General features: G+C 40.5%; 1 protein-coding gene across 4 annotated transcripts in view; it reads left to right on the top strand.

Moving 5' to 3' along the window:
• The first annotated feature begins 9,578 nt into the window (after positions 1-9,578).
• Positions 9,579-24,819, top strand: part of DNAJB12 (DnaJ heat shock protein family (Hsp40) member B12) — a 30,038-nt gene continuing 14,797 nt past the window's right edge. For 2 of the 4 annotated variants that reach the window (XM_067552724.1, XM_067552723.1), the window contains exons 1-3: positions 9,579-9,772; positions 18,151-18,325; positions 19,823-19,968. In XM_067552724.1, the coding sequence (XP_067408825.1) occupies positions 9,640-9,772; positions 18,151-18,325; positions 19,823-19,968 (454 nt within the window). In that variant the 5' untranslated portion in view covers positions 9,579-9,639. The other 2 variants (XM_067552726.1, XM_067552725.1) reach the window with 2 other exon arrangements.

The following is a 24,819-nucleotide window of genomic DNA, read 5'->3' as shown; positions in this document are numbered from 1 at the left end:
GTATGCAAAACCTTGTTTAACACTGGTCAATGTTGAACTGTAACTGGATTATGTTAGCACCCTGAGCCTATATAGTCTATCTAAATTAATACAACTGATCTCCTTAAGCCTCTTGTCAGCAGCGTGGAGCCTGACTGCATCATCAACCCCACTGCTGCCAGCTTGGGGCCTATAGATTCCATCCCAAACCTCCTACTCTGTTTTTCCCATAGAAATAACCAGCCTGGGATTAGTTGAGACTGCAAAGTGCACCTGTTAAAAATAACAGGTTCTTTATTTAGGCAGCATCTCAGAGTTAATTAAGAAGATGAGATTGGTGAAACACACAGAAACTTGAGCATTAGTTAATACAGACCAATAACATTGAAGTAATAGAAAAAATAATATACTAAGAATAAGGTAAGTACAGTAAAGGGGTTTCCTGCATTGTTCATACTTAAAATCTTACATTGTGCATACTTACAACCTTATGGAGACCATTATATGCAAACAGGGGAAAACAGTCAATAGAACAAGCCACAAAAGGAAGGTGCTGGACCAGTTGCCCCAGGTCATCATCCTAATGTCCCAACTAGGGATGGGTTTGACAACCTTTTATACACTTTTTTCCATTCCACCCACATTACATCTAGGACCATATCTGATTAAGTCTCAGCTCTGTTCATATTCATTATTCCAGAAGACCAATTTTAGGGTTCCAGTTCTCCATACATGGTATTCCAGTTGACCATAATTACATCTCCGACAGTTAACCCAATCATTTGTGTCAGTCCCTTTCCCAATAGTTCTGATATATCAATGTAGTTAGTTCTTATTGCAAAAAGCCCGTAATATACCACCATATGTTCGTTTGTGGTTTACTTATTTATCACAAGATGCATTACCAAACTATTCCAACGTAAGTATTGCAAAATTATATAACCTTAAATCAAACACATACCATTTCATAGCCTTCAGCTGAGCACATCATACTCATGCTAATTTATACCAGCTGCCAACTTCTATTTGGCCTCACTCTAAGTCCTTAACACTTAATGCTTAAACCCTATAACCGAGCCTCTTTTTAATACATATATTTTGGTTGCTGTTACAGCTTCAATAACTTCCATTATCATTTGTATAAGTGTGCTTAGCAGATAAATTCTATTTTAGTCAAAAGCATAGACCCTCCAAGATCAGGTCAAGGGTCAAAGATGAGTAGCTAACAGACGTAATATACTGCAAAAAGGAATCAACAAATCTGACTTTTTAAAAAAAAAAGTAAAGCACCAATGGGTAAGCAAAGTCCTCTAAGAGGGAATACATCAGTAGAGACAGTGACCGCCAAAAGCTGCATTCTGATTGAACGTTTGGGCCTCCTGAATGTTGTCACAGCTTTGTATCATCTCCCAACAGTTCACAGTTGGGACCCCATGATTTAAATACACACACAAAATTACTATCTCCACTATGTGAAAGGGACAAGTTATTAGCAAAGCAACAGGTTATTAGGGAAGAAACAAAGATTTGTAGATTTTTAAGGCCAAAAGCAACCATTATGTTCATCCAACCTGAGTTTAGGCCTCAGAATTTCACCAAGCAATTCCTGAATGGTGCCTAAACAACTGTGGCTGAACTACAGCATATTTTATAGAAAATTCTTGATTGTAAGACTCTGAGTGCTGGAAAGTTCATATCCCTTGGTAAACTGTACCAATGGCTAGTTAACTTCAGTGTTAAAAAGCTGTACCTTACTGAACTGATCTGACTACAGCTTCTAGCCAGTGGATCTTGTTGTGCCTTTATTTGCTGGATTAAAGAGCCCTGTAATGTCAGGTATCTTCCCTCTGTGTAGGTAAATATTTATAGATCCACTAGGGCTAGGCAGTGAAGACAGGCAGTTGTGTGGGGTGGAAGTGAACGGCTGAAGGAAAGAAATGGACAATTTAAACTTCCCTCTCCCATGAAATGCCAGGCTGCTATTTCAACAGCAGTTTGTGGTCTGTGCAGCCCATTTTCTAGTGTAAAAATGGAAGCAGGAGGCGTTTAATAGTCCACAGACTGTTAATTCATAACCTGCTACTGAAAGGATAGGTGAGAGTCTGGGTGACAGGAAAGAGGAGATGAAGTGCAGGAACCCCTTGGCACAGAAAGGAGTTCACTGATAGGAATCATTTTCTCTTACCAGGAGAATAAAACACTGCACTAGCTGTGTGAATATGGACAAGCCCATCACAAAAACTGTGCCTCTTTATAACAGGACGGCTTGTGATTTATAACATTTTGCAGAGCTGTTTTCAGTGTAGGATCAATAGGACTCTAATGTGCTATTAGCAGGTTAATGTGAATATAAGGTTGGGTGTTGATACAGATACTGTCACTTCTGAAAAAATATACAAGAAAAATTTCCTAGTATTAAATGAAGAAAAACTGATGTAGTATTGAAAAACTATAGTCAAGTCAAAACAAAGATTTTAGGATGCCTTCGGGTCACTATAAAATACAGTTGCATTATTTGTCACAGAAACAAATAGTCCTTCCTGAAGTGGCAGAACTGAGTTAACAAAATGAATCCTGAGCCCCATATACTACGTAATAACTCTGGGGATGTTATTTTTTTTAAAAATCTGTTTTTGATACAGACATTGGTTTATTAGTAAAAGGCATTACAGCAACATTACAAGTAGTTAAAATTCAATTCTAAAATTTCTTTATGCTTTCAATTATATTTAACTCAAAAGTATTAGACCTTCAAGATCAGGTCATAGGTCAACGGTCAACAGCTAAGTACCTACAGGAGACAAGTATAATGTATGGAGCTTTAAGAGAAGTGGTGACTTTGTATGGTTCCTACTGGAGTTCAAAGGACTTGGCAGTTGGCTGTCATTTTCATTTGGAGACTGAACCCAAGAATGAAATGAGTCGGATGTATTTTGTAAATAAGTACCCATGCTCTGTGTGAGCGCAATCTTTGTTATTTTGTTTTCTTCTTGTCATTTTTCCTAATCTAATTAAAGTCTTTGCGCTAATTAAAAAAGCACAATTGGCTTATCGAGGTCTGGAAACAGCACGTTTCATGTTCCCTTCTGTTTACTATGCCAGGAAATTTAAACTGACATATTAGATGTGAAACCACTTCCATGTGGAATAATCAGCTGGGTGCCTTCGAAAGACTGAACCTGGAATTCTGACCTTAGAGGAGGCGGAATCACACATGTTAAGGTTCTGAGCATATGGCAAAGGGCAAGGGTGTTGCAATTTCCCACCATGCTATATAATCAGCAACATCACAATGGGCACAACTTGGCTCTTTTGTTGGTGGTCTCAGAAAAAAAAACAAAAAAACAGTGGTTAAATGATCCCAGAGATAGACGTTAGCATATACCTTATGGTGGCCTCCTCCAGAACACTATTAAGGCATGTTGGTGGGGCAGCCTTAGGAAGCATGCATTCAGATAAAGCAATGAATTGGTTTAAAACAGCATTTACGACTGTTGCTTACATTGTATATGTTCGAGAGGAAGGGAGAAAGCAAGAGTGAGTAAACACACATAGTATGGACCAGCAGAGAGCTCCTTAACCTAAGAAGTAGGTTTTCAAAGGTATTCAGGTACCTAGTGGAACTGTCAAAAGCACCTAACTTAAACTGCTTAACATTTTGAGACCTTTAAGAGAAGAAGCAAGGAACTGACGCTAACATTGGAGCTCTTGACCCTGGACTCCATCCTTATGTTCTATAAGCAAACCCCTCTTGCCAACAAGCAAAGGGATCATTACAACTCCATACACACTATGCCCGACTGCATGACAGAAAATGGAATTATTAATCAAGTTTTCTAGAGAGTGGAAACAATGGAATGAGAGTAAAATTTGAGTCTCCCTTTTCCAAGGTGCTGAGCATCTACTGCTCCAATTGAAGTCAACAGGAGCAGCATATTTCCAGCACTTCTGAAAATTAGACCCTAAAGCAACAAGAGAAAAATCAGCCGGATACTGTATATGTTTTTTATGTTGCTTGTGTACTAAAAACTACATTTAACTTACATTGTAAAATATATGCTCAGCCATTTGTATAATTCATTGCTTGTATAAGTGTCTGTTTGTTTTTCTACAGTGTTCTTTGTTCTTCTGATTAAATACTAAGAGCCTGATTTTTAAAAGCATTTTAGCCTGGCCTCCAATTAGGCAGGCACAATTTTGCACCTATAAGTAATGCAGACACAGATGCAGTCATTTACACATCTAACTTCATTCACAAGCACAGTCCAGCAGACAGAGACTGGAAATGTTATCCCATGCATCCACAAAATTCAAGTGCTTTTTCTGAAAAATCAGATATTTCTGGGAACTTGTGACACTGGGGTAACATTCTTTTTTAATCATTAGAATTCTAAATATTACAAGTTTCTACAACTATCATATTGCTACAATCTATGCCATCACATTGGCCTATGCAAAGTTGAAGTTTAAGAGACCACATCTGTGGACTGGGTACAGATTAAGTAACAGGCAACTGTGAATTACTGAGTTCTAATTCTATCTGGTGGGCCTAGTGATAACATAAAGCACAAGCACAAAGATTGAGTTACCTGAATATCCAGAAGGAACTGTAGACCCATACATATTTTATATAATACATGACTCCTGACAGCTGGAAAAAGAAAAATTCCAGGATTTAGAAAGACTCAGCAGATAATCTGTTTCCTAATACAAAACTGTTAAGTGAAAGGTGTGATTGCCACCAGGAGCCATTGAGCTACTGCTGCTGCCCTATCCCTACCATCGGTTTCTTCTATGCTCCACCTAACTTGAATGGATGCAGGAAACCTACAACACCTTCTTCCTGTTGTTTTATTGCTAGCCCCCTTGTCAATAGCAAGATAGTCCTCTGACTCCACAGAGAAACTGGGGGATGGATTGTACTACTGTGTATCTGTCAGCTATGGGAGAAGCAGCCATCATCAGAGTCTTACAGGTATGTGTTACTTGCTATTCTGGGTAAACCTTTATAACTGTCAAACTCTTCAATTGCAAGAGATAGGTGTTCTCAGCCCCATACATTATAAGGTGTTTTGGTTCAGGATACCAATGTATTTATCATTGCCACCCATGTACTGTCCACCTGTTATAGCTGCACAGTATAACTGATAATGAGATATGAGTGTGCAACTAATGGTGTGTTATTGTAATGCCCATGCCTTTTGCACTCATTCATTTTATAGAATTTATATCCCTCTTCTGATACATAGAATTAAAATCTGCATCAAGGAGTAAGGATTTAATAAAAATACTATTCTTTTCAAAATGAGAAAACACTTCTGTCTGCTATTGGTTTAATATTTTAAGTTAAACACCTACTTTCAAAATTCAAAATATGGGACCAAAAAAGGAAGCAGGAGAGGAAAGAACTGAAAAAGATGTGGGATTAAATTCTTCTTCTTTCTTGCTACTTCTTGAGTCAACGACTTTTATAGCCTTCCTCCCAAACTCATGATTGTATATCAGGCTGCCATGCAGACTGGTCTCTCTGAAGTCTGCTGATATCCAGTCCATCGTGTCTTCAATCTCCTTGGTCATTTTCCATATACAATCCTTGCAAGAGCCATCTTATTGATACAGCTCTCTAGGCTCCACTAGAGATGCCCATTCCCATATATCCTAGCCTCCCTGAACTCCCTTCAATTGCAGCAACCACATAAAAGGTGCCTTAAATCTCATTTTATTTCCTACCATGGGGTATCCAACCATTTCAACATCTTCATTTCGGAGATAGAGAGCATACTGAGTTCCATTTTTGTGACTGGCCAAGTCTCTATACGGTACAGTAAGATGGCTCAAATTACAGTTTTATACACTCTACCTTTTAACTTTATTGGGCTCTTTTTGTCGCAAAGAACTGGGGTAAGCTCCTGCCATTTGCACCACACAGCTTTAGTATGATGCTGGGCATTACTCAGCGGGGCACCATTGTCATCAACCATTAATCATAGGTATTTAAATTCTTCCACTTTTCTAAGCTCTCTGGCTGTGATAGCCTTCATGGTGAATCCTCTTCCCTCAGTAATCACAGCTTCAGTCTTACTAAGGTTCACTCTAATCCAGCCCACTCAAAACTATTTTGTCACTGTTCAAAGCTGGCTTGCAAGGTCTCACAATCTTCTGCACATAGCACTGTCATTAGCAAGCAGCATGTTCCAAGGAAGTTCCCTTTGTATATTATCACTTATCACAGCCATGACAACTACAGACTAAAAGGGGCTCAACGCCAATGCCGATGCAGGCCAATATTTATGGGAAATTCTCTATTGTAACCACACTTAATTTTTACGACCGTAGTCGCTCCATCATACATGTCCTGGATAAGTCAGACATAGCCTTCTGCCACACCTCTCCATCACAAACTCCACCAAACTAGTTCTCTTGTTACACAATCATATGCCTTCTCCAGGTCCACAAAGACCACACCCAGTTGCTATCTCTTTTCTCTGAACTCCTCCATGAGGATTTGTAGTGTAAATATGGCATCAATTGTGTTCTTTCCTGGCATGAATCCATACTGACCCTTCCAAATTCCAACCATTCCACACAGATGTTTTTCCCATACTTTCATAGCATGTGATGTCATCTGAATTGGGCAATTAGCATACAGTGTAATAGCTTCTTTATGTTAAAAATAGGCACCACAAAGCTTACACCTTTCAGCCCACATTTTCCCTTTCTTAAGAACGCATCCACTGGCCCAGGTACTGTCGTCTTCATTTTCCTAAGTACATCTGCAACTTCTTCCTCCTGTATATAATCTATCACACCCCCAATTTGGCATACATGTTCTTAATTCCTCCATTGGGTTCTACTCATCATCACTCTTTCAAAATAATCACTCTAAACTTTGTTGATTGATTCACAATTTGTTTGAAATAGACCATATTCATTTCTAATGTAAGCAAACTCATTCACATTCCTCAGAATTTTTTCTCTTGTCTTGGTGAAGCTATAGATGGTCTTATCTCCCTCATATCCTCCTAGTCAGTTTTACAGCCTGACGTAGGCCATACTTTTAGCTGTCACACTTCTTTTGGATGCTTTTTTTACCTCCATGTCACCATCTTATCACTGCTGAAGGCATTTGCCTGTCTTTTTTATTTTTGAAGGTTCCTTTTTTCCTCAACAAATTCTTTAACCTAAGGATTCCTGCACCAAGCCTCCCTTTCTACTCTTTTCAACAATGGTTTAATCATTTCTAAGATTTCATGTACTGTTTCCAACAGAGTGTACTTTAGTTTGAACTAGCCATTTTCTACACATCCCTGTGTAGTCAGAAAGTCTGTGCATTACTCCTTGATTAAAAGTCTTCCACCACTTAGGCCTCTCCAGTGTCTAAGGGTTCTGAGGTCTCTGCATTCTGAAATCCATAAGGAGAAGTTTGTGCTGTCTTACAATGCACTTGCTGGGTATTACCTTACAACTGATTATTCATGATCTCTCATCCTCTTCTTAAAAATAAACCAATTTGGGACTTGTCTTCCACTGCATAAGTCATGAGAAGGCTTCTCCTCTTCTGAAAGTGTGTGTTTGCAATCAGAAAGTCCAGTGCCTTACAAATTTGTAGGCCCATTTCCCCCTTGGAGTTTCTAGTTCAGATCCCATTTTCACAGTTAACCATGTGCATTTAAATCAGTTCTGATAATTATCTTCTCAATGGATGGTATGTCTCCAGTAAAGCATAACAATTAATCAAAAAACTCCTCTTTTACTTTTTGATCTTCTCCTAACTGTAGTGTATAACTATTTACTATGTAGATAGTTCTCTCTTGCCAACGCAATTTAACTTCATCAGTTTGTCTGACCTTCTGGTAACCTCTGCCACATGCCTCTGCATGGTTTCATCCAGAACAAATCCAACACCATTTTGGGAGGTTGAATGCCCTAAGTAGTAGATTTTGTAACCCTCCACTAGCATTGTGGCTTTGCAGCCTTTCCATTTGGTCTCTTGTTCCCATGCCACATTTACTCTTCTCCTCTTTAAGTCCTCATCTAGCTTCAACCTTCTTCCATTTAGCATTCTTACATTCCAATGTGCACATCTCATCTTACTCGCTTCTTTAATTTTAGCAGCCCTTGCCCAGTTACAACAGTCAGGCAAGGCTGTTATACATCACTTGAAGAGAATCCCCTGTGGGATACACTTGACATGGCCACCAGTTCACATGAACATAGCTGGCACCTTTGGTTTGAAAACAGGATTTTCTTTCTCCTAGGTGACCTGTCTGCCAATGCTGATGTGTCTCACCTGCAGCTGGGATTAAATTCTGCAGCTGTAATAAATATTTTCTCATCTTCATACCTTTTCAGTATACTTCACTAGGAATAATATGATGCCAAATGTTAGCTTAACTTGAGTTCTAGATTTTTAGGATGTAGAGTGATGGCATACAGCAAAACAAAAAGAGATCCTGATCCTGCAAGTCTTAATGCACTTGCTTAACTTTATGCATGTGAATAGTCCTATTGATTTAAATTAAGCATGTGTTTGAGGGACTTAAATTTCAAATACAGTGGAAGGATCTGACCTCAATGACCCACAAGACAGTCTTAGTAAACTAGTGACTTGGTAATTAATAACTTAGTTAACTCATTATTAGAATAGGAAACTTCATTCATGCTAGATAATAACAGTAGGTCAGTAAATCTGGGTGTATGTAAAAGAATGGGCAGTTGCGAGGCAAGCCAGGAGGACTATGGGTGGAGATTAGCTAGACTGTTTACAACCTGCTACACAGCAACATTTTAGGAACAGCAGAAAACAGCTGATGAAAACAGTTGCCTTTGTCTCAGTGTAGGACAAGAGGAAGAGCAAAATAGTTATTTTTAGAAAAATATGATTTGCATTTAGTCTGAACTGTACAATGTTGGGTAATGTTCAGCCATTAGCTCTGGCCATGGGAGTCAGGACGGTTGGGTTGCTCTATCGGTACAACACTGCATGGGTCTTAGGCCAGTCTCTGCAGTGCTCTGTAGAGTGAAGACAGCAACTATGATGTTGTACAGTACGATGTAAAGTACAGTACGCCAGCAGGGTCTGCATGACAATACTGTATTGTGGGGGGGCGGGGGTGCGTGTCTCTCACGCCGAGCCTTAATAACAGAATGGTGCTCAGTGCGTGGCCCCTGAGCCCTGCAAAGTGAGGGCAGCAGCAGAGTTAGCATCGCCTGTTACTTAAAAGTTGACAAAACCAGAAATAAGTTTTGCCAAGAATGTTCATCATGACTCTCCTGTTCCACTGCAGCCAGGGGCGGGGGGGGGAGGGGCTAAGGCACAAAGCAGGGCAAGGGCAAGGATATGGCCAGGGTCCTACAGCAACGCATAGGGCGGCTCAGGCCCAACAGCCTCCTGACTCCCAGCCCTTCCCTCCACACTGGAGATGGCGTGTCTCCCTCTAGGAGCGCCTACTATGGAGTGAGTGTGACCTAGTTTAAGAGTATACGCTGATATACCGGCCAATACGGTAACTCCGCAGCTACTCCTGCCAACACGATAGCTCTGGTGATGTTGGTCTCCGGTCGCTCCTAGAGTTTCCGGCAGGGGGCTGCTGCGCATTCGGTGGGTGACGCCATCGCCGCGCGCCGGCCTTTGCTGCCGTCTCGTTCACTGTCGCTGCCATGGAGTCCAACAGGGACGAGGCGGAGCGCTGTATTACCATCGCTGTGGCCGCCATCAAGGCCAGCCAGCCCGACAAGGCGCTCCGCTTCCTGGAGAAGGCCCAGCGCCTTTACCCTTCCCAGCGGGTCCGCGGTGAGCGGGGTCCGGGGCGCGGGGGAGCCTCCCGGGGCCTGCGGCGCTGCTGACCTCTCACCTGCACGGCGCCTGCGCAGCGAGCCCCGGCGCGCGGGGACTCATGGGACATGGAGTCCTCGCTTTCCTGGCGGGACGGGTGGGTGGCGGGGATGCCAGGTGCGCCCCTCGTGGGTGTGATCAGGTTGTGAGCGCGGAGGGCCATGGGGGATCTGGGGGTGGTGGAGCGAGACCCCCTGCGCCGGGAAGAGGTGGAAACCCGCACTCCAGGGTCTCGAGAGAGACTACAGCTCCCAGAGGGCACTGCGCCGTCAGGCCCGGGGGGGGGGGTGTAATAGACCCCCTCCCAGCGAGACACAGCCCACCGGCAGAGCCCCTTGTTTGCCCCTTCGCGCCTCCCTCCCCGCGCCCTGCCTCAGAGAGCCCCCAGTTCCCCCTCCCCCCCAGTCATCCTGCAGACTGACCCCCCCTCCCACCACCAACACCCACTCCCCATCTCTGCCCCACTCCCTCCCCTCACCTTTGGACTTGCCCCTAAACCCTCGCAGCCCCTTCCATCCTAGCCTGCCAGCCAGGGGAGAAGGACAGATTGTCTGACGGGGGAGAGGAGGAGCTGCTGCCGCCCTAGGCCTTTGCACCCAAGCTTGGGGGCAGCTGATCCCATTTCAGGACGTGTTTCCTGCACGTACTATTTTGCTATACGCTTTTGGGGGGATGTGTAATGGGGTGGCGTCCTGCAGCTGCCAAAGCTGTGACAAACCCAAACAACTTCTCAATCAGCAGAAGAGGAGGAAACTAAACGTAGCATGCTATAGGTCCTTTCTTGTGTAAAGTGCTCTGAAAATGGAGGTTTACTATGGACCTACGAAATGTGTAAACTTCTTCTAAAGTTGGATGGTGAAATAACACCAGATTTGGGTGTGTAGAAGTTCAAGTCTAAAATGGGTGATTTTTGACATAATGAGCTGTAAATATAGAAATAGGATAGAGTTCTTCCTATATGTAAAAGTCACCCCTTGTTGAGATGGTTCAGACTTTTTAAGGATGCGCTTGTCTACTCAATACAAAGACCTTTATTGGGAAAATTGTTAGGTTCTTAAGGTTAATAGTAAATAGGCACATAACACTTCTGCTGAAAATGTCTAATTAATGCAGTTTGATGAAGTATGAAGGTAGAAGCCTGATAAGCTTGTAATTGAAATTGTACCTACAAAATTACTGAGTCTTAAATATTGTGATGTCAAGTGGATTACATGTGGCTGTAGATTTTGAGGATGTACCTTGGTGGTGGTGGTTGGCAACATACAGGATCTAGAGTTGCTTCCCATCAAGGTCTCACTTGAGAATTCAGGATTAAAATAATGAAACTCTTCTTAAAAAAGTGTGGAGGGAAAAATTGTGAAAGAAAGGAAAGAGATAGCAAAAATGGCATCATGTTACATAGAAGCTTCAATCAGGAATTGACTGTTCTCCATTGCTTCAGAAATAGGCAGTAATGTTAAATAATTGCTGGAAATAAAAACACCAAACACTGTGAAGTTCTGTCCCAGATAGGTTCTATTTATCATGACAGATACTTGAGGGATCTTGTCCCTTCTACTTTTACAGCTTTTTACATGGGGGAAAAGCCTGGAATAACTAATGCAGAAAAACTATTGCTGAATAGCTATTCCACATTAGCTCCTTGTGTGTATACTTTGGAAGTGGATTAACTATATCCACAAAAGACACTCCTAGTGCATAATAAGTGTGTCCACACAGGGAGTTAGTGCGGAACAGCTATTGTGCTTTAAATTCACACCTTAGCTATTTTTCATTAACTTTCCTATGTATACAAGACCTGAGTAACACTTACATAGCTTGCCATGTCAGTGAAACATAATAGACTTGTAAACGTGCTTTTTTGATGGAGGCAGCACTACCAGGTTGAAAGGTTTGTCTGGTTTTATTTTATTTTTTTAAGCAACTCAGAACAAAAAACCTTTTAAAATCTTATCTGTTCTGTCACTGTTCCATTGCAGTATCTAGTAGGTTCTCTTCTCTCCCCCACACACACACAATGTGGAGGTTTTGTGGTCTTCAGGGAGCTCATTTTCAGTACCCCCATGCTCTAAAAGTAGTTGACTAAGACAGAAGCAAAGTGTTAAATGAAAGGTTTGATAAAGTATTCTCTGCTCCTCCCCCATATTAGAGTCATAATTACATCCGGAGTATGACTGAATAAGTTCAGTGTTGAAATCTTTAGTAGGTTGTTGGAGGAAAATTTGCAGTATGGCTGCCTGTATCATAATGAGCATATATACATAGATAAATTGGAATCCAATTCTTGCATTACCAGGCCTTTCATTTACCCAATAAGTATAGATGCGTGGAATAAATTATTAGGTCTAACGCACACTAAAACAAAACTTCCTGTCCCCCCTGGTTTCGTACTTATGTCCCACTGGAGCTGGGAGGTGTGATTCCCAGCTCAGGTAGACATACACGCTTGAGCTAGTGCACTGAAAACAGCAGTGTGGCCACGGGTGCCCAACATACCTAGGATTTCAGAAGGTGTTGTATTTGGGCAGCTAGCCATGCTGCCACAGCATCTAGGCTATTTTAGTGTGCTAGCTCAAACAGAACTAGTGTATGTATGTCTACCTGAACTGGGAGTCACACCCCCAGCTGCTGTGTAGATGTCCCTAGAAGTACTGAAACCCAGTAGCAGACAGAGCCTACATATTTTTCCCCTACTTGTGCCTTTGATAGCCCAAAGTCGTCCCATTTTGCACCTGCTTTACACCCTATCCTACGACTGAGGATGCTCCTCAATTGATGAGGGAGACTGATCCCTAGTCTACATGTAAAATTTAGATGAACCTAGATACAAAGTTCAGAGGTGTGAAAAATTCACACCCCTGGTTGCTGTAGTTAAGCCAAACTAACCTTTGGTATATCACTGCTTGGGGAGGTGGATTGCCTAAATCAATGGAAAAAACCCCTTCTGTTAATGTAGGAAGCATCTACACTATGGCACTGTAATGCCTGTAGTGTAGACATGCCCTAAGATGACAGACTACTTAAGAAAGAGTGTTATGTAGTGATTAGAGTCGGGAGTGAGAACTACTCTGACGAAGTGGGTCACAGCCCACGAAAGCTTATGTCTGCTGAAATTAAATTTGTTAGTCTTTAAAGTGCTACAGAACTCTTGTTGTTTTAACTACTGGGTTGTATTTCTGACCCGTTCACTAACTCACTGTGAATAACACTGAACAAGATGTTTGCCTTTTCTCTGCCCCAGCTTCCCTATCTGTAAAACTGGGATAATACACTTACTTCACAGAGGTTATATGTGACTTAGGCCTGGTCTATACTAACGCTGAAAGTCGATCTAGGTAATGCTGCTTAAGTTACATAAGTAACGTAACTTAAGTTGATGTACCGTAGATTGATTTGCAGCGATGTCCATACTATGCTATGTCAAAGGGAGATACTCTCCCGTCACCACAGCTTCCTCCTCTCATTCAGGTGGATTACAGATGTCTGACAGCAGAGTGCTCTCCCATCCATTTAATGCATCTTTACCAAACCTGCTAAATCAATGCCGCTGGATCGATGGCAGCAGCACCAATTTAGCACAGTAGTGAAAACATGCCTTTTCTGTTTATAGAGCTCTTGGAAGTACTTGAATGAAAGGTGCTCTGTAAGTGCACTCCATCATCATTCAATTGTCTTAGCATTATATTCAAACATTTTTAATAGGAAATTGTCCATTTTTCCCCCCAAAATTACAGCTTTTTGTAGTAAATGTCAATCTTGGACAAGCTGCTAGAAAGTGCAGGAGAACTGGAAAGTGCTGCTGGAAAAAATTGAAATCTGTGTTGATTGTAATACAGGCTGCTTCTGCTATTGCAAATGTTATTAATCTCTTACAGATTGTTCATGGAGGAGCAAGGTATTAGGAATGGTTATTTTAGTTACTTTGTTATTTCACTGGCCAGGATGGGCTTTCAGAGTCACAGAGAGGGAGTTGCATGTAGGGAGAAGGTGGGATAAAAGACATTAATCGCAAGCTCTGTATTTTGCTACTAACTTTCCAAACTCCCATTGCTTTCTTCCTCCTGGCATCTCTTTTGGCTGTGAAGTCATCTTTCTGTGTTCGTGATATAGTGGTCATGAAGATGACTGATGATGCATTCTGCATTATGATATCACTACAGGAACAAGGAAAAGAAGCCTGGCCAGTTGGGAGAAAACAGTCTCACCCTACTTGCCCTCCCCAGTCTGCACTGCTGAGATTATATAAAATCCTCCATGATCTAGGCCTGAGGGCATTATAAATAAGTGATGGTCTATCCCTTTATGTCTCTCTGGAGAAGTTGCAATTGACATAATTGCCTTTACTGTCATCCTGAAGTTCCATTCGTTGGGCTGGAAGTAGAACTTTCTTGGTTCAGAGACCCAAGCTATAAAATTCCCTCCTTGAGCGTATCCACCAGAGTCCCTCTATAGCTATCTCTAGGATTCTCTGCAAAGTCTTTCTCTCAGGTCATTTCTACGTTTTTTGTTTGTTTGTTTGTTTGTTTTTTTAAACAACTCTTCCTTCTTGCCTGTTTTATTTTGCAAGTGACTGTCTGCCCATTGAACTGGTTTTGTTTAGCTATTTTGAATTATGCAGCATCCCAGATGTGTATCTGTGTAAGCTTTTTAAATAAATAGTAAACACATACCTTTGACATTTAGCAAAGGTGACCTGGAAGTGAATTGTAAAAAAAGAGGAAAGCAATTCTTTTATTGGTGTACATTTATTGTCACTTGTGTGAATTCCTGATCTAAATTTTCTTTTTAGACAGAACCAAAATTGGCTTTGATTTTTCAACTGTATTTTTGGGCGGAGCACAGGGGATTATTTGTTTTGGGAACTCTCTTTCCCAGTGGGGAGCTCTAGGCTAATTGTATCCCTCTCTCTGGTTCCATGTGGCCTCCTCCTGCAACTGCAGATGTGGTAAATAGGCTTGTTCTATTTGTGATGTGATTTTGCCTTACGGTTGGTATTTAACCATTCTTATCTAATTACCCAGGAAAAAGTGTAATCTCTTTGTGGAAAAACTCATCTTAGAAACTGAGGAGCTCCGTTCCAGCAAGAATGGATCACCCTCAGAGATGCTTTGGCTTTCTTGAAGAGTTTTGCTATGGTGCTGATCAGAAAAATAGATGCTGAAGGGTGAATAAATACCAGTTTGCTCATCATGTATGGGTATCCTTACCTTCACCTGGAGTAGTCATATCAGGCCTAAATATCTGGCTTGGGTAGGGCAGAGAAGAAGAAGGACGTCTTATTTAATGTGAAATAAGGGATGGGTCAGTGGAAATGGGCAGATTTGAATCCTAGGATAGAAGCAAAGAGGGATAGAATATTTTTTTTAATGTGCCGCTTGTTCGTTCCTACCAGAACCCAACCATTCTACCATTATGTGTCTGACCTTCCCACAGCCTATATCTGAGTGTAAACTCTTTGGGGCAGGATCTATTTCTTTACATTCTTTGATAGGCCTAATAATATGCTCATGTGAAGAAGTCTTGAGGTCTCTGTAATTACATGTTATTATTTTAGACCTTATGTGGTTAATCTGATTCCTAAAAATCTTATTTACAACTCTGTTAGTGAAATCAGAGCTGGCAAAGATCAAAAGGTCATTTGCATAGACCATGGGTGTACAGTGCCTACCACAATTATAATAACAATAACTAGCTTATATATAGTTCAGACTCTGACTTGGTTCTCTAGGTGCCATCATTATATAAATTGTCTACTGTAGGGAAGTTTTCAAAAAATCATCATCAGTGAAGGAAGCCCTAGCACAGACAAAGTTTCAGTGGATTATGGTAGTTTTACAGCTGTTAGTTGACTTTGCTATAACTACTTAATTTGGAAAAAAGAAAGCTAATATGTCTGAGGAAAGGTAATTTGAAACACACATGCTAATGGGGAGGGAGAAAACTGGGAAGTAATACTGGCAGAACTATAGGGGTAATAATAGACACAAGTTTGACATGAGTTTATGATGTGCTATGGCTGCCTAAAAGGCCATTGTGATTTTTGGGATGCATATGCAAAGGAACCAAGTTATGGTTATGGAGCAAAGAAGTAGTAGTCCCAGCATGTGACTCTGCAGCAGCTAAACCTGGAATTTAACATTCAGCTTTGTTACTGGAAATATATTGACAACCTAAAGGGAATTCTGAGAATAACAAAAAAGGGGTGGGAGAGGGACAGAGAGATTGCCTTTTGAGACAAGATTTAAAGAGCTAAATATGTATGGTTTCACTTAGGAGTAGAAAAGGACCATAGATCTACATATATTTGAGTAGTGTAAATACTAAGGAGGAAGAGAAATGTAATATCAAGTAGAATTCTATGTATAAGAACAGTGGGATGAAGTTGAGAGAGAATTTCCACTGAATGGCTGGAGAAATTTCTTCACAATGAGGTGTATTAGACTGGAATAATCTTTCCAAGGAAAATATTGGTAACCCTCTTGCTTGGGACTTTAAAAACTAAACTGAACAACATATCTGAAAATATATATAAGAAGCAATCCTGTTTTTGTAGAGAGAGCAACTGTCTGATCTAACTGAGATTTTCTGTATTTAACTTCTTTGGGAAATGTGAGAAAGAATGAGGCACCCTATCTGGTGTCACCTACAAGGTCAAAAGAGGCAGCCTGTAAACTATAATCTATGCCTATGGGGAGTTTTGTAACAGCTAAATCTATTTAACAAAGTTTTCTGAAAGAAGAAATATTTTAAGGTCTAGAAGCTCAACAGGCAATTCAACAAGGTACTTGGTCTTCAGTGTTCTTTGCTTTTTATCCTTCATTCTGTAATGATTCTCTTTATTGGTTGTAGGATTATTGAGCTGTTTCTTCTTGCCCAAACATAAACTTTGTGTAGCAGATATGATATCTTGGTTCAGCTGCCGGCTTGCATACGTTGTTTGCTGTTACGTAAAGAATGCAATATCCCTGCAGTAGAAGGTCTTAAATGTGCATTCAAGTAGATTCTTGGGCACGGCAGTAGATGGAATGTCCTTCTCTGGTATAGATTCTGGATAAAGAATTGCAAACTCTTCAAGTTACTGATATCTCTGTAAATACTATTTTCCATTTCTAGTTTTATTAAGTGTGTATATTTTGTATACAATAGGGATAAGTCTTTTGAAATACAGAAACTACAGGCTTGAAGAGTTGTCTAAAATTTAGTAAAAGAAACTTTGCAAAAAGGTGAACATCACAAAATTAAATGAAAAAGTGAATTTGAGTGATGTTTTTATGCCTGCAGAGCACAATGATCTTTAGCTTCTTGCTCTGGCCAATTATGGAGCTGCACTGTTGGACTGCGGTCTAAATTATCATGTAGCATAGCTCATTCAGAAAGGTGGTAGCCATAGCATGGACTCCTGAGGAGAGAAGAAGTTTTAAAGTAGAAGAGCTTTACAGCAGTACACAGAAAATATGTGCACATCCCATTCAAGGACTTAAAATGTGAATTTGAAATATCTCTCTATATCAAATTGAAAAAGAAGCACCTCACAGCTTCTCTGCCTCCTGCAAATAAATGAGACACAGTGCCAGAAACCAAAGTGCTCTTCCAGCACATTCTGCTATGGATCTGATGATGATAGACTTTATAGCCACAACTTCACCACCATCGCAGTGTACTGTGGCTGTCTGTGCTCAAAAGAAGATATTCAGCAGCTACTGATTTGAATCATTACAGTGTCTCTGGAACAGAGGAAAATTAGGAGGAAGCTTTATTTTTCCCCCTTTTCCCAAATTTGTGACTGTCCCATGGGATTGTTTTCTAAACCTTATAGGTAGCAATGTTGTATTGTAACTTATCAGATGTGGACTGAAAGTCAGGAGGTTAGCTGAGTTAAATTGGTGGAGGTGAAATTGTTCCTCGGGGTACCATTCTCTAAAGAGTTGTTATTTATTCCCTGTAGGCAAAATACAAATTGGGAAATATTTGTTCCTAAAGAAAAAGCAGGAAAAAATGAAAATGAGAAAACAAATGTCTAGTACTTGGGGACCCCACTGTGACTTCCAGACTTGTCTCCCAGGCTGGTAGGGCCTGGGGTTGCTGTGAAGGCTGTGCTCTTTGCCTCTGGAGAAGCAGTAGTATCTGGAATCAGTAAGCAGTGCCCCCCACTTTTGGCCGAAAAGCAATGGGAACACTGGCATTCTTGGGCTGAAAAGATGGCATCTCTGCTGAAGGGGGAAGGACAAATGGCAGATCCTTATGGCTCCCTCTTTCTCAGCGAGCAAAGAGACAATGCAGCTTCTGTGATTTGAATGATCTCTAAACTTTTCTTTTTTCAATTGTTTTAATTTTAGTGCTGATCGAATCCCTCATCAAGAATGAACAATCAGCCAATGGCCAGTCCAAATCCAGGGAGTCCACAAACGCTCACTTTAGGAAAATGAGTGGAGACTTCCCATCAGCAAATGGGGAGGCAGGTGGGGAGACTAGCAAAGGTTACACCCAAGATCAGGTGGATGCAGTTAAGAGGTAGGCAGTCACTGCTTCATTTTTCATAGGACAGAATAGTTTGTTGTCCAGTCACATTAATGATCTACCCCAATGGTGTTTGGTTTTATAGCATGATATCAGTCTATTCTCCAGAGTGTTTTAAAGACATTTTAAACTTTCAGTAACACAGATTTTTGAATAACTGGAGAAACAATGTGTGATATATGTTGCTGTAATGACAGACTTTGAATTATCTGAGAATTTTGGTTAACTGGAGAGTTGTTAATGGGCCTATAACATAAAAGTGTTAGAGAGATTTAATAGCTCTGGCTAGAATTGGATGTAGTGTGCATAAGGTTTCCCCACCCATATGTATGTTTGTACAGTGCCTTGTACAGTGAGGCTCAAATTTTTAGGCACCTTAAAACAGATAATTAATATTAAATAAACTCTGCCAGTGCACATCAGGCCTGACCTGTAGTCCCTGCTGGTATTCCAGTTCTGAGTCTCTCTCAGTAGTAAGAGAGTGGTATTGTGTGGTCATTGCCCATTCTATCACACTTACATGTTGTGGTATGCATAGTAAAACTGCTAAAAAAGCCTGGAACAAGTTTACCTGGAATGGGCAGTATACTGTTTGAAAACAGGTTTTCAGCTGGCCCCCTATCCTGTAAATACTAAGAGCAGATGGACTCAATTGTTAGGCATAATCACTTGCTAAACTTTTTCTAAAGCTGTGGTGTGTTTGAATTGCACAGAAACACTCATCATCTTGAGCTGATTAACTTCTGGGTATTTTTACTATTTAATCCATTTTTTAAAAAGAGTCCATTCTGTGACCGATATAATATTTTAGCTCTGAATTCTTACAGTGTAGGCTGGGAGAAAAAGAGAGAATTCTTTGTGGAACTGCTAATGTACCCTGAACAATAGTGGTATGAACCAGCCCACTGTAACATAGGGCTGATTGCGCTGAACAGGCTTTTTTTTCCTTCCTGTGGAAACCTTCAACAGACTTTCAAAAGTCTGTTTGGTTTGTGAATTAATTGAATTTGAAAGAATTGTCTTTTCCCCCAGACCGTGTCCCAGTATTTGAGGAATCATTCTTGCTATCTGTCCCTGTAGCTGTGGTGAGCTCTCAGACCATGGACTCAGCTTCCCCTCACCAGCCCCCAGAACCTGAATTTGTTGAGTTTCAAGGCATGGTGAGATGTTCAGACAAACCTTTTCTTAAATTACCTCCTCACCAATGCAAGGTGATCTTGAGCCATCTGAGGGCGCAGTCATTTTACTGGGTTGATTCATTTGTTGTTCTTTAAGAACTGTACATACTCTGGTAATAAAGGCACAGGGTAAACAAATATATGAAATAAACTGGTTTATATTGAGGAATCAAAATTGAGTAAATCAAAGTTTAGAGGACAATATTAACTGGAATTGGATTTAGGGATACTGAAAAGTTGATGCACACAATGGTAAGAAGCCTCCTTACTTCAAACTAACTGCCCCTGTCACCTCATTTCTCTTAACTTCTAGGGTAAAGCAGTGTAAAGATTACTATGAAATTCTAGGAGTGAACAGAGAGGCCTCTGATGAGGACCTGAAAAAGGCTTACCGGAAACTAGCACTGAAATTTCACCCAGATAAGAACCACGCGCCAGGTGCTACAGAAGCATTTAAAGGTAAAAGCATGTTTCTTATTTCTTAAACTCTACTCCGTCACAATCTAAAGGTCATGTGCTGTGGTGACAGTCTAAATGCATCCTCAGGCAAAAGTTACTAAAACAATAAATGAAGGTGGGTACGTGGTGTGGTGGTGTTTTCTCTTTGTGTATTAAAGAAAATTAAAGAAGGGATCTTGTAAGCCAGTGGGCAAACTCACGAGCCAGGGAAATAGAATAAAGATCCCAGCAACAACTGAGTCCATGTCCCTTTCTCCTGGGCTCATGTTATTAACAAAACTCAAAATAATACAAACACTGGAAAAGAGGTCTGCCCCACTTTCCACCGAAAAAAGGAAGAGTCTTTCCCCCTAAGTAGCCCTTCCTGGCTATCTTAGTCCTTCTGAGAGGAACTTCCTTCAGGGTCTTTCCTCAACTGCCATCTTCAGCAGACTGTGTTAGGAGAAATCTTTTACAGTTTTCAGCAGGCAGTCACATGATGCTTAGTCAGCTGACCCTTCTCCATCATGTACCCTCTCTGGAGACTCTAACTCCCCTCAACCTTCCCAGTCTTAAAGGTACAAGCCTTGGAACAGAAGTCGGGTGCACATGTGTGCCTAAGGACCAGCAGCCTGTTACCGACTTATTAGTCTGCGTAATATAGCAGTCAGCAGCTGGGACAGTAATCTTTGGTCTCTTATGACTGCATATATCAGGAAGTGCCCTAGTATAATTGTGTAAAATGCCTGTAGTTTAATTGAATTTATCACAATGGGGGGAGAAGGGGAGAGTTAGAAGAAATGTCTGGCAGAAAACTGTCCTCTTCAGAATCGGCATCAGAGAAACTAGTTGCATAGTTTAAATCCTCCACCCAATGAGCTTTCCAGGCAGTCAGCTAATAAGACTTCAGATTTCTCAACAGACACATCAATACTTCAGTTAAACAAAAATATCATAAATGGAATTACTATCTATAATCCCAAATAAAATCAGATGTGCACCTGAACCAATTATGTAATTGATTCCAGCCAAGATTTTTTTTTTTTTAATTCCCCAGTAACTTAAAATAAAATGTAACTAAATGTAAAGATCCTGATTATCTGACCCTTTGTAGGCACTGAAAAAGGAAATTTTCTTGGTAATAAGATCTATTTGGCTATCAATAGTTTTCCAAGAGATGCCATGTCTCTTGGAATATTTAAAACAAGACTTAAGTGTAGCACTAGAAAACATACTATAGGGAATAGTCCTGATTTTCAGGGATAAAGGCCAAATTACTGAACTTTCACCTCTAATTTCTGTGATTCTTAACATCATCTTTTGTGTTATTGTTGCATCTTAATTTTATCTCTTATTCAAAATCTTAGCAGAAAGAACTAGCAAGCTTGCACTGTCAAATTTCAGGGGACTTTGCAAAGTGAGCATCAATATTCAGCAATCAATTGTGGCCCAGGTAAATCCCTGGTGTTACTTTGGGAAAATCAGTAGTATTACATGAGGAATGAGTTTGACTCATTAAATTAAGGTCTGTGGAAAAAACAATGTGCTAAGAAAAATAGGCTTATTTTTGTGTACATTAAATACTGGATAATGTCACATTAGACAAGCCTGACAAAACAAATGCTGGAAAAGGTGGGCTCGTTCGCTTAAAAGTCTATTTACTAGAAAATATTCTCTCTAATATTAAGCCCTAAATTTAAAGTGTAATTCTATTCTGAAAAACAACTCTAATAAAAGCTTCATGGGGTTCCATGTTCATTGTGTTTCACTTATTCCTGTCAAAATGACTTAATCTACAAATAAAATAAGGTTTTTCCAATTGGCAAACTCCTTAACTTAGACTTTTAGGGCCTGGGTTTTGCTATTCAGGAGGTACAGCTGGGTGTGGCCAAGCTTGCTTAACATTCTGAGGCTACTGGGAGCCATTTTGTCCCCTAGTGTAAACTAGAGCAACCCCAAAGGCTACTAATTCATGACTGGGCTGCGGCAGTTTCTAAAGGACTGTCCAGCAGCTCACAATAGCCATCTGTGCTCTGGCCCTCTCCTTTTTCCCTATGCCACCCAGGAATATTTTCAGGGAGATTGGGGTGGGCCATCAGCTGTTTTCCTGTCCCTTTAGCAGCACAAAAATAGCATTTGAATTGGGACCTGAGAGTCAAGTTCTGTCCTTCGCACCCATGACCACTAGTAATAAAGACTCTGCAAGCCAAGTTATGTTCTTAGTGGCACCTGTTCAAATCAGATTGAAGCCAGTGGGATTGCATAGGTGTCCCTGAAGACATAATTTGACCTGCAGAGTCTTTAATACCGGTTATGTTGGGTAAGATGGAAACCACTAAGCTTGATTCTGAGTTCAGGATGAGTTTCTAGATGTAATGGTGAGAAAAACCTATTTTTATTTGTAAATTGAGCAAAATTAATGAGGCATCTGTGAGACAAACAAACATGGAACTTCATCATGCTACTTTTATGTGTCACTTTTCAAAGTGGAGTTCTACTTGAAAGTAACATGCCCAGTTTCAACCAGCTAGCTTGTGAGTGAAATACGTGAGGCTCTTATGGGTTTTGGGGGGACTCTATTTTCAAATATATATGAGTGTATTATTTGATATTAGGGTATGTTTTTTAAAAATAGATAGGCATAAATTAAGGAGCAAAAGTCAGAGGCAGGGGTTGTTCAATCCTCTTAAGTCTTAAATCTATGACTGATAAGAGTGTTGCCATTAGCAAATAGTGGGCTGAGCCTCTAGCTACCTGGGAGAGACCTTTTATGCATCGGGTTCAAATCAAATCTGCATGTGTATGCAGACATTCACATAATGCCTATCATAAACCTTTCTTCAGCAGTTTGCTCTTCAATCCTTGAAAAGTGGCAAAAGGCAGGTTTCTTCACCAGTAATCTTAAATAATCATATTTACTGAAGGCTTAGACACGAGTTACAGGTCAAAACTGTGTTAAGCAAGCTGCACTTTATCCTCCCTTACTGGGCTATCTGTTGTAAGGTTATCTGTCCTCAAAGCCATGTCTCATTGGTTCTCCACTCTATTATGCCCCTGATGTTAGCACCCTCGTCATAATGCCCATTAAAGTCCAGCTGTTTGGTTCTAGAGGATGAAGGGGAAAATATGTAGTGCTCTGGAGATTTCTTAGGTTTTTTTCCCTTACATTGATGTTACATTACATGATGTTCTTACATTAGCTTATGCCTTAACTTTCATCTTCCCTGTGACATCTGATAAACTGCTACGTTTTGCCTTGAGACCTTGTCTTAATCAATAGTTGCAATAGCCCACGCTCTTCCTTGGAGTTCCTATCACTAGCTTTGGCTGACTTTAGGAAAAAAAAATTTAAAACTGACCACTTTAGCTACACATCCGGTTTGGGGTGAGATAGGAGAATACATTGCAAAATGCTTGTTGGGAACATGACTGCTAATATATCTTGGCTTGTAACGTCAATAAAAGTGCATACAAAACCTAGATCCCAAATTGTTCCATTTGAATTGCTTATGAATGTTCCTTGCACCATTTGCAGCTAGAACAGTCTAATTTGCTGGGAATTGCCTCTTCTAGGTTAATTTCATTTTTTGATTGTAGGAGTGCACAAGTGAGTGGACAAGTTACAGTTTACCATTAAAATGAGCGTTATCAATATTGCATTGTCTACCCTCCAAATCTCTGTTCTGAGAGGAAACACCAGGCTTCTGCCTGATGGTAAATATCTGAATTTTAGGGCTTATTTATACAGTGACATTTTACTAGTATAATTATACCAGTATAGTTAAACAGCTTTAGTTATACCAGAATAGCTGCCCACATAGACATTATTAAGTCTGGTCTACATTACAAAGTTATGTCAGCTAGGAGAATGGAAAAAACTACACACACCCCCAATCCAACTGACATAGCTATGCCGACAAAACTGCCAGAGTAGACCAACTCTGCCAACAGGAGAGTGCTTCTATCGGCATAGCTAATGTCATTTGGAGAGGAGGTGTAACTATGCTAGCAGAAGAACCCTTTCTGTCGGCTTCTGCTGCATTTACATAAGGGAGATTTTCTGGTATAGCTATACTGGCAAAAGCTCTGTAGGGCAGATATGGCTTTATTCCAGCATAAGAGTGGCTTTTTTCAGTTTATCTTAAATCCCTTCCAAAGCAATATAAGATGAATCAAGCAAAGGCTCTCTTATTTCTGAATAAGGGTGTCTGCGTGAGGCATTATACCAGCATAATTATAGTGGTATAAATTCATACCTTAATTTATACTGGCATAACTTTCCCATATAGATAAACCCTCTTGCTACTCTGGCAACATGTGCATCAATAGGAAAGGAGAAGTTACACAAATCTATCTGAAGGAGAAAGCCTCACAAGGCTTATACTGAAAACTCCTCCATCAACTTTAATACAATTAACTTGTATATATCCTCCTCATTCATAAGTTATCACACCATGTTATATAATCAAGGATGAGGAGAGAAAATGGACTATTGCAGAGGCAGGGACAGAAACTCTCAGGTAGGTAGATAGGGGAATTGATAAATGGAGGTGTGTAAAGAAAAGGAAATGCAAATGTAGATGGAAATGCAAATTTAGCAGCAGTAAAGCTGCAAGTAAGCATTCTTGCAGGTTGGTTACAGTGAGGCAAGAGTGGAAGGAGGGAGTCATCAGGAAAGGAGACTAGGGTTTAGTTTCAGTACTTTTCCACTGTCACAATGCTGCATAAGCTGTTTTTCTTAATTGTCCTTCTTCCCTCTGGTTTGTGGAAATTTCTGAGACCTGTAACCTGCATGGACAATACCTTTTCCCAGGATTTCTTTGATGTTGTATTTGTGTGTTTTGGGCCTTTCAGTGATTCGAGCCATGTTGT

Source organism: Emydura macquarii, unplaced genomic scaffold (genome assembly GCF_026122565.2).
Source record: "Emydura macquarii macquarii isolate MOO-44397 ecotype Brisbane River unplaced genomic scaffold, CSIRO-AGI_Emac_v2 contig_1390, whole genome shotgun sequence".
Lineage (NCBI taxonomy): Eukaryota > Metazoa > Chordata > Testudines > Chelidae > Emydura > Emydura macquarii.
This window is presented reverse-complemented; position numbering and strand designations above follow the sequence as displayed.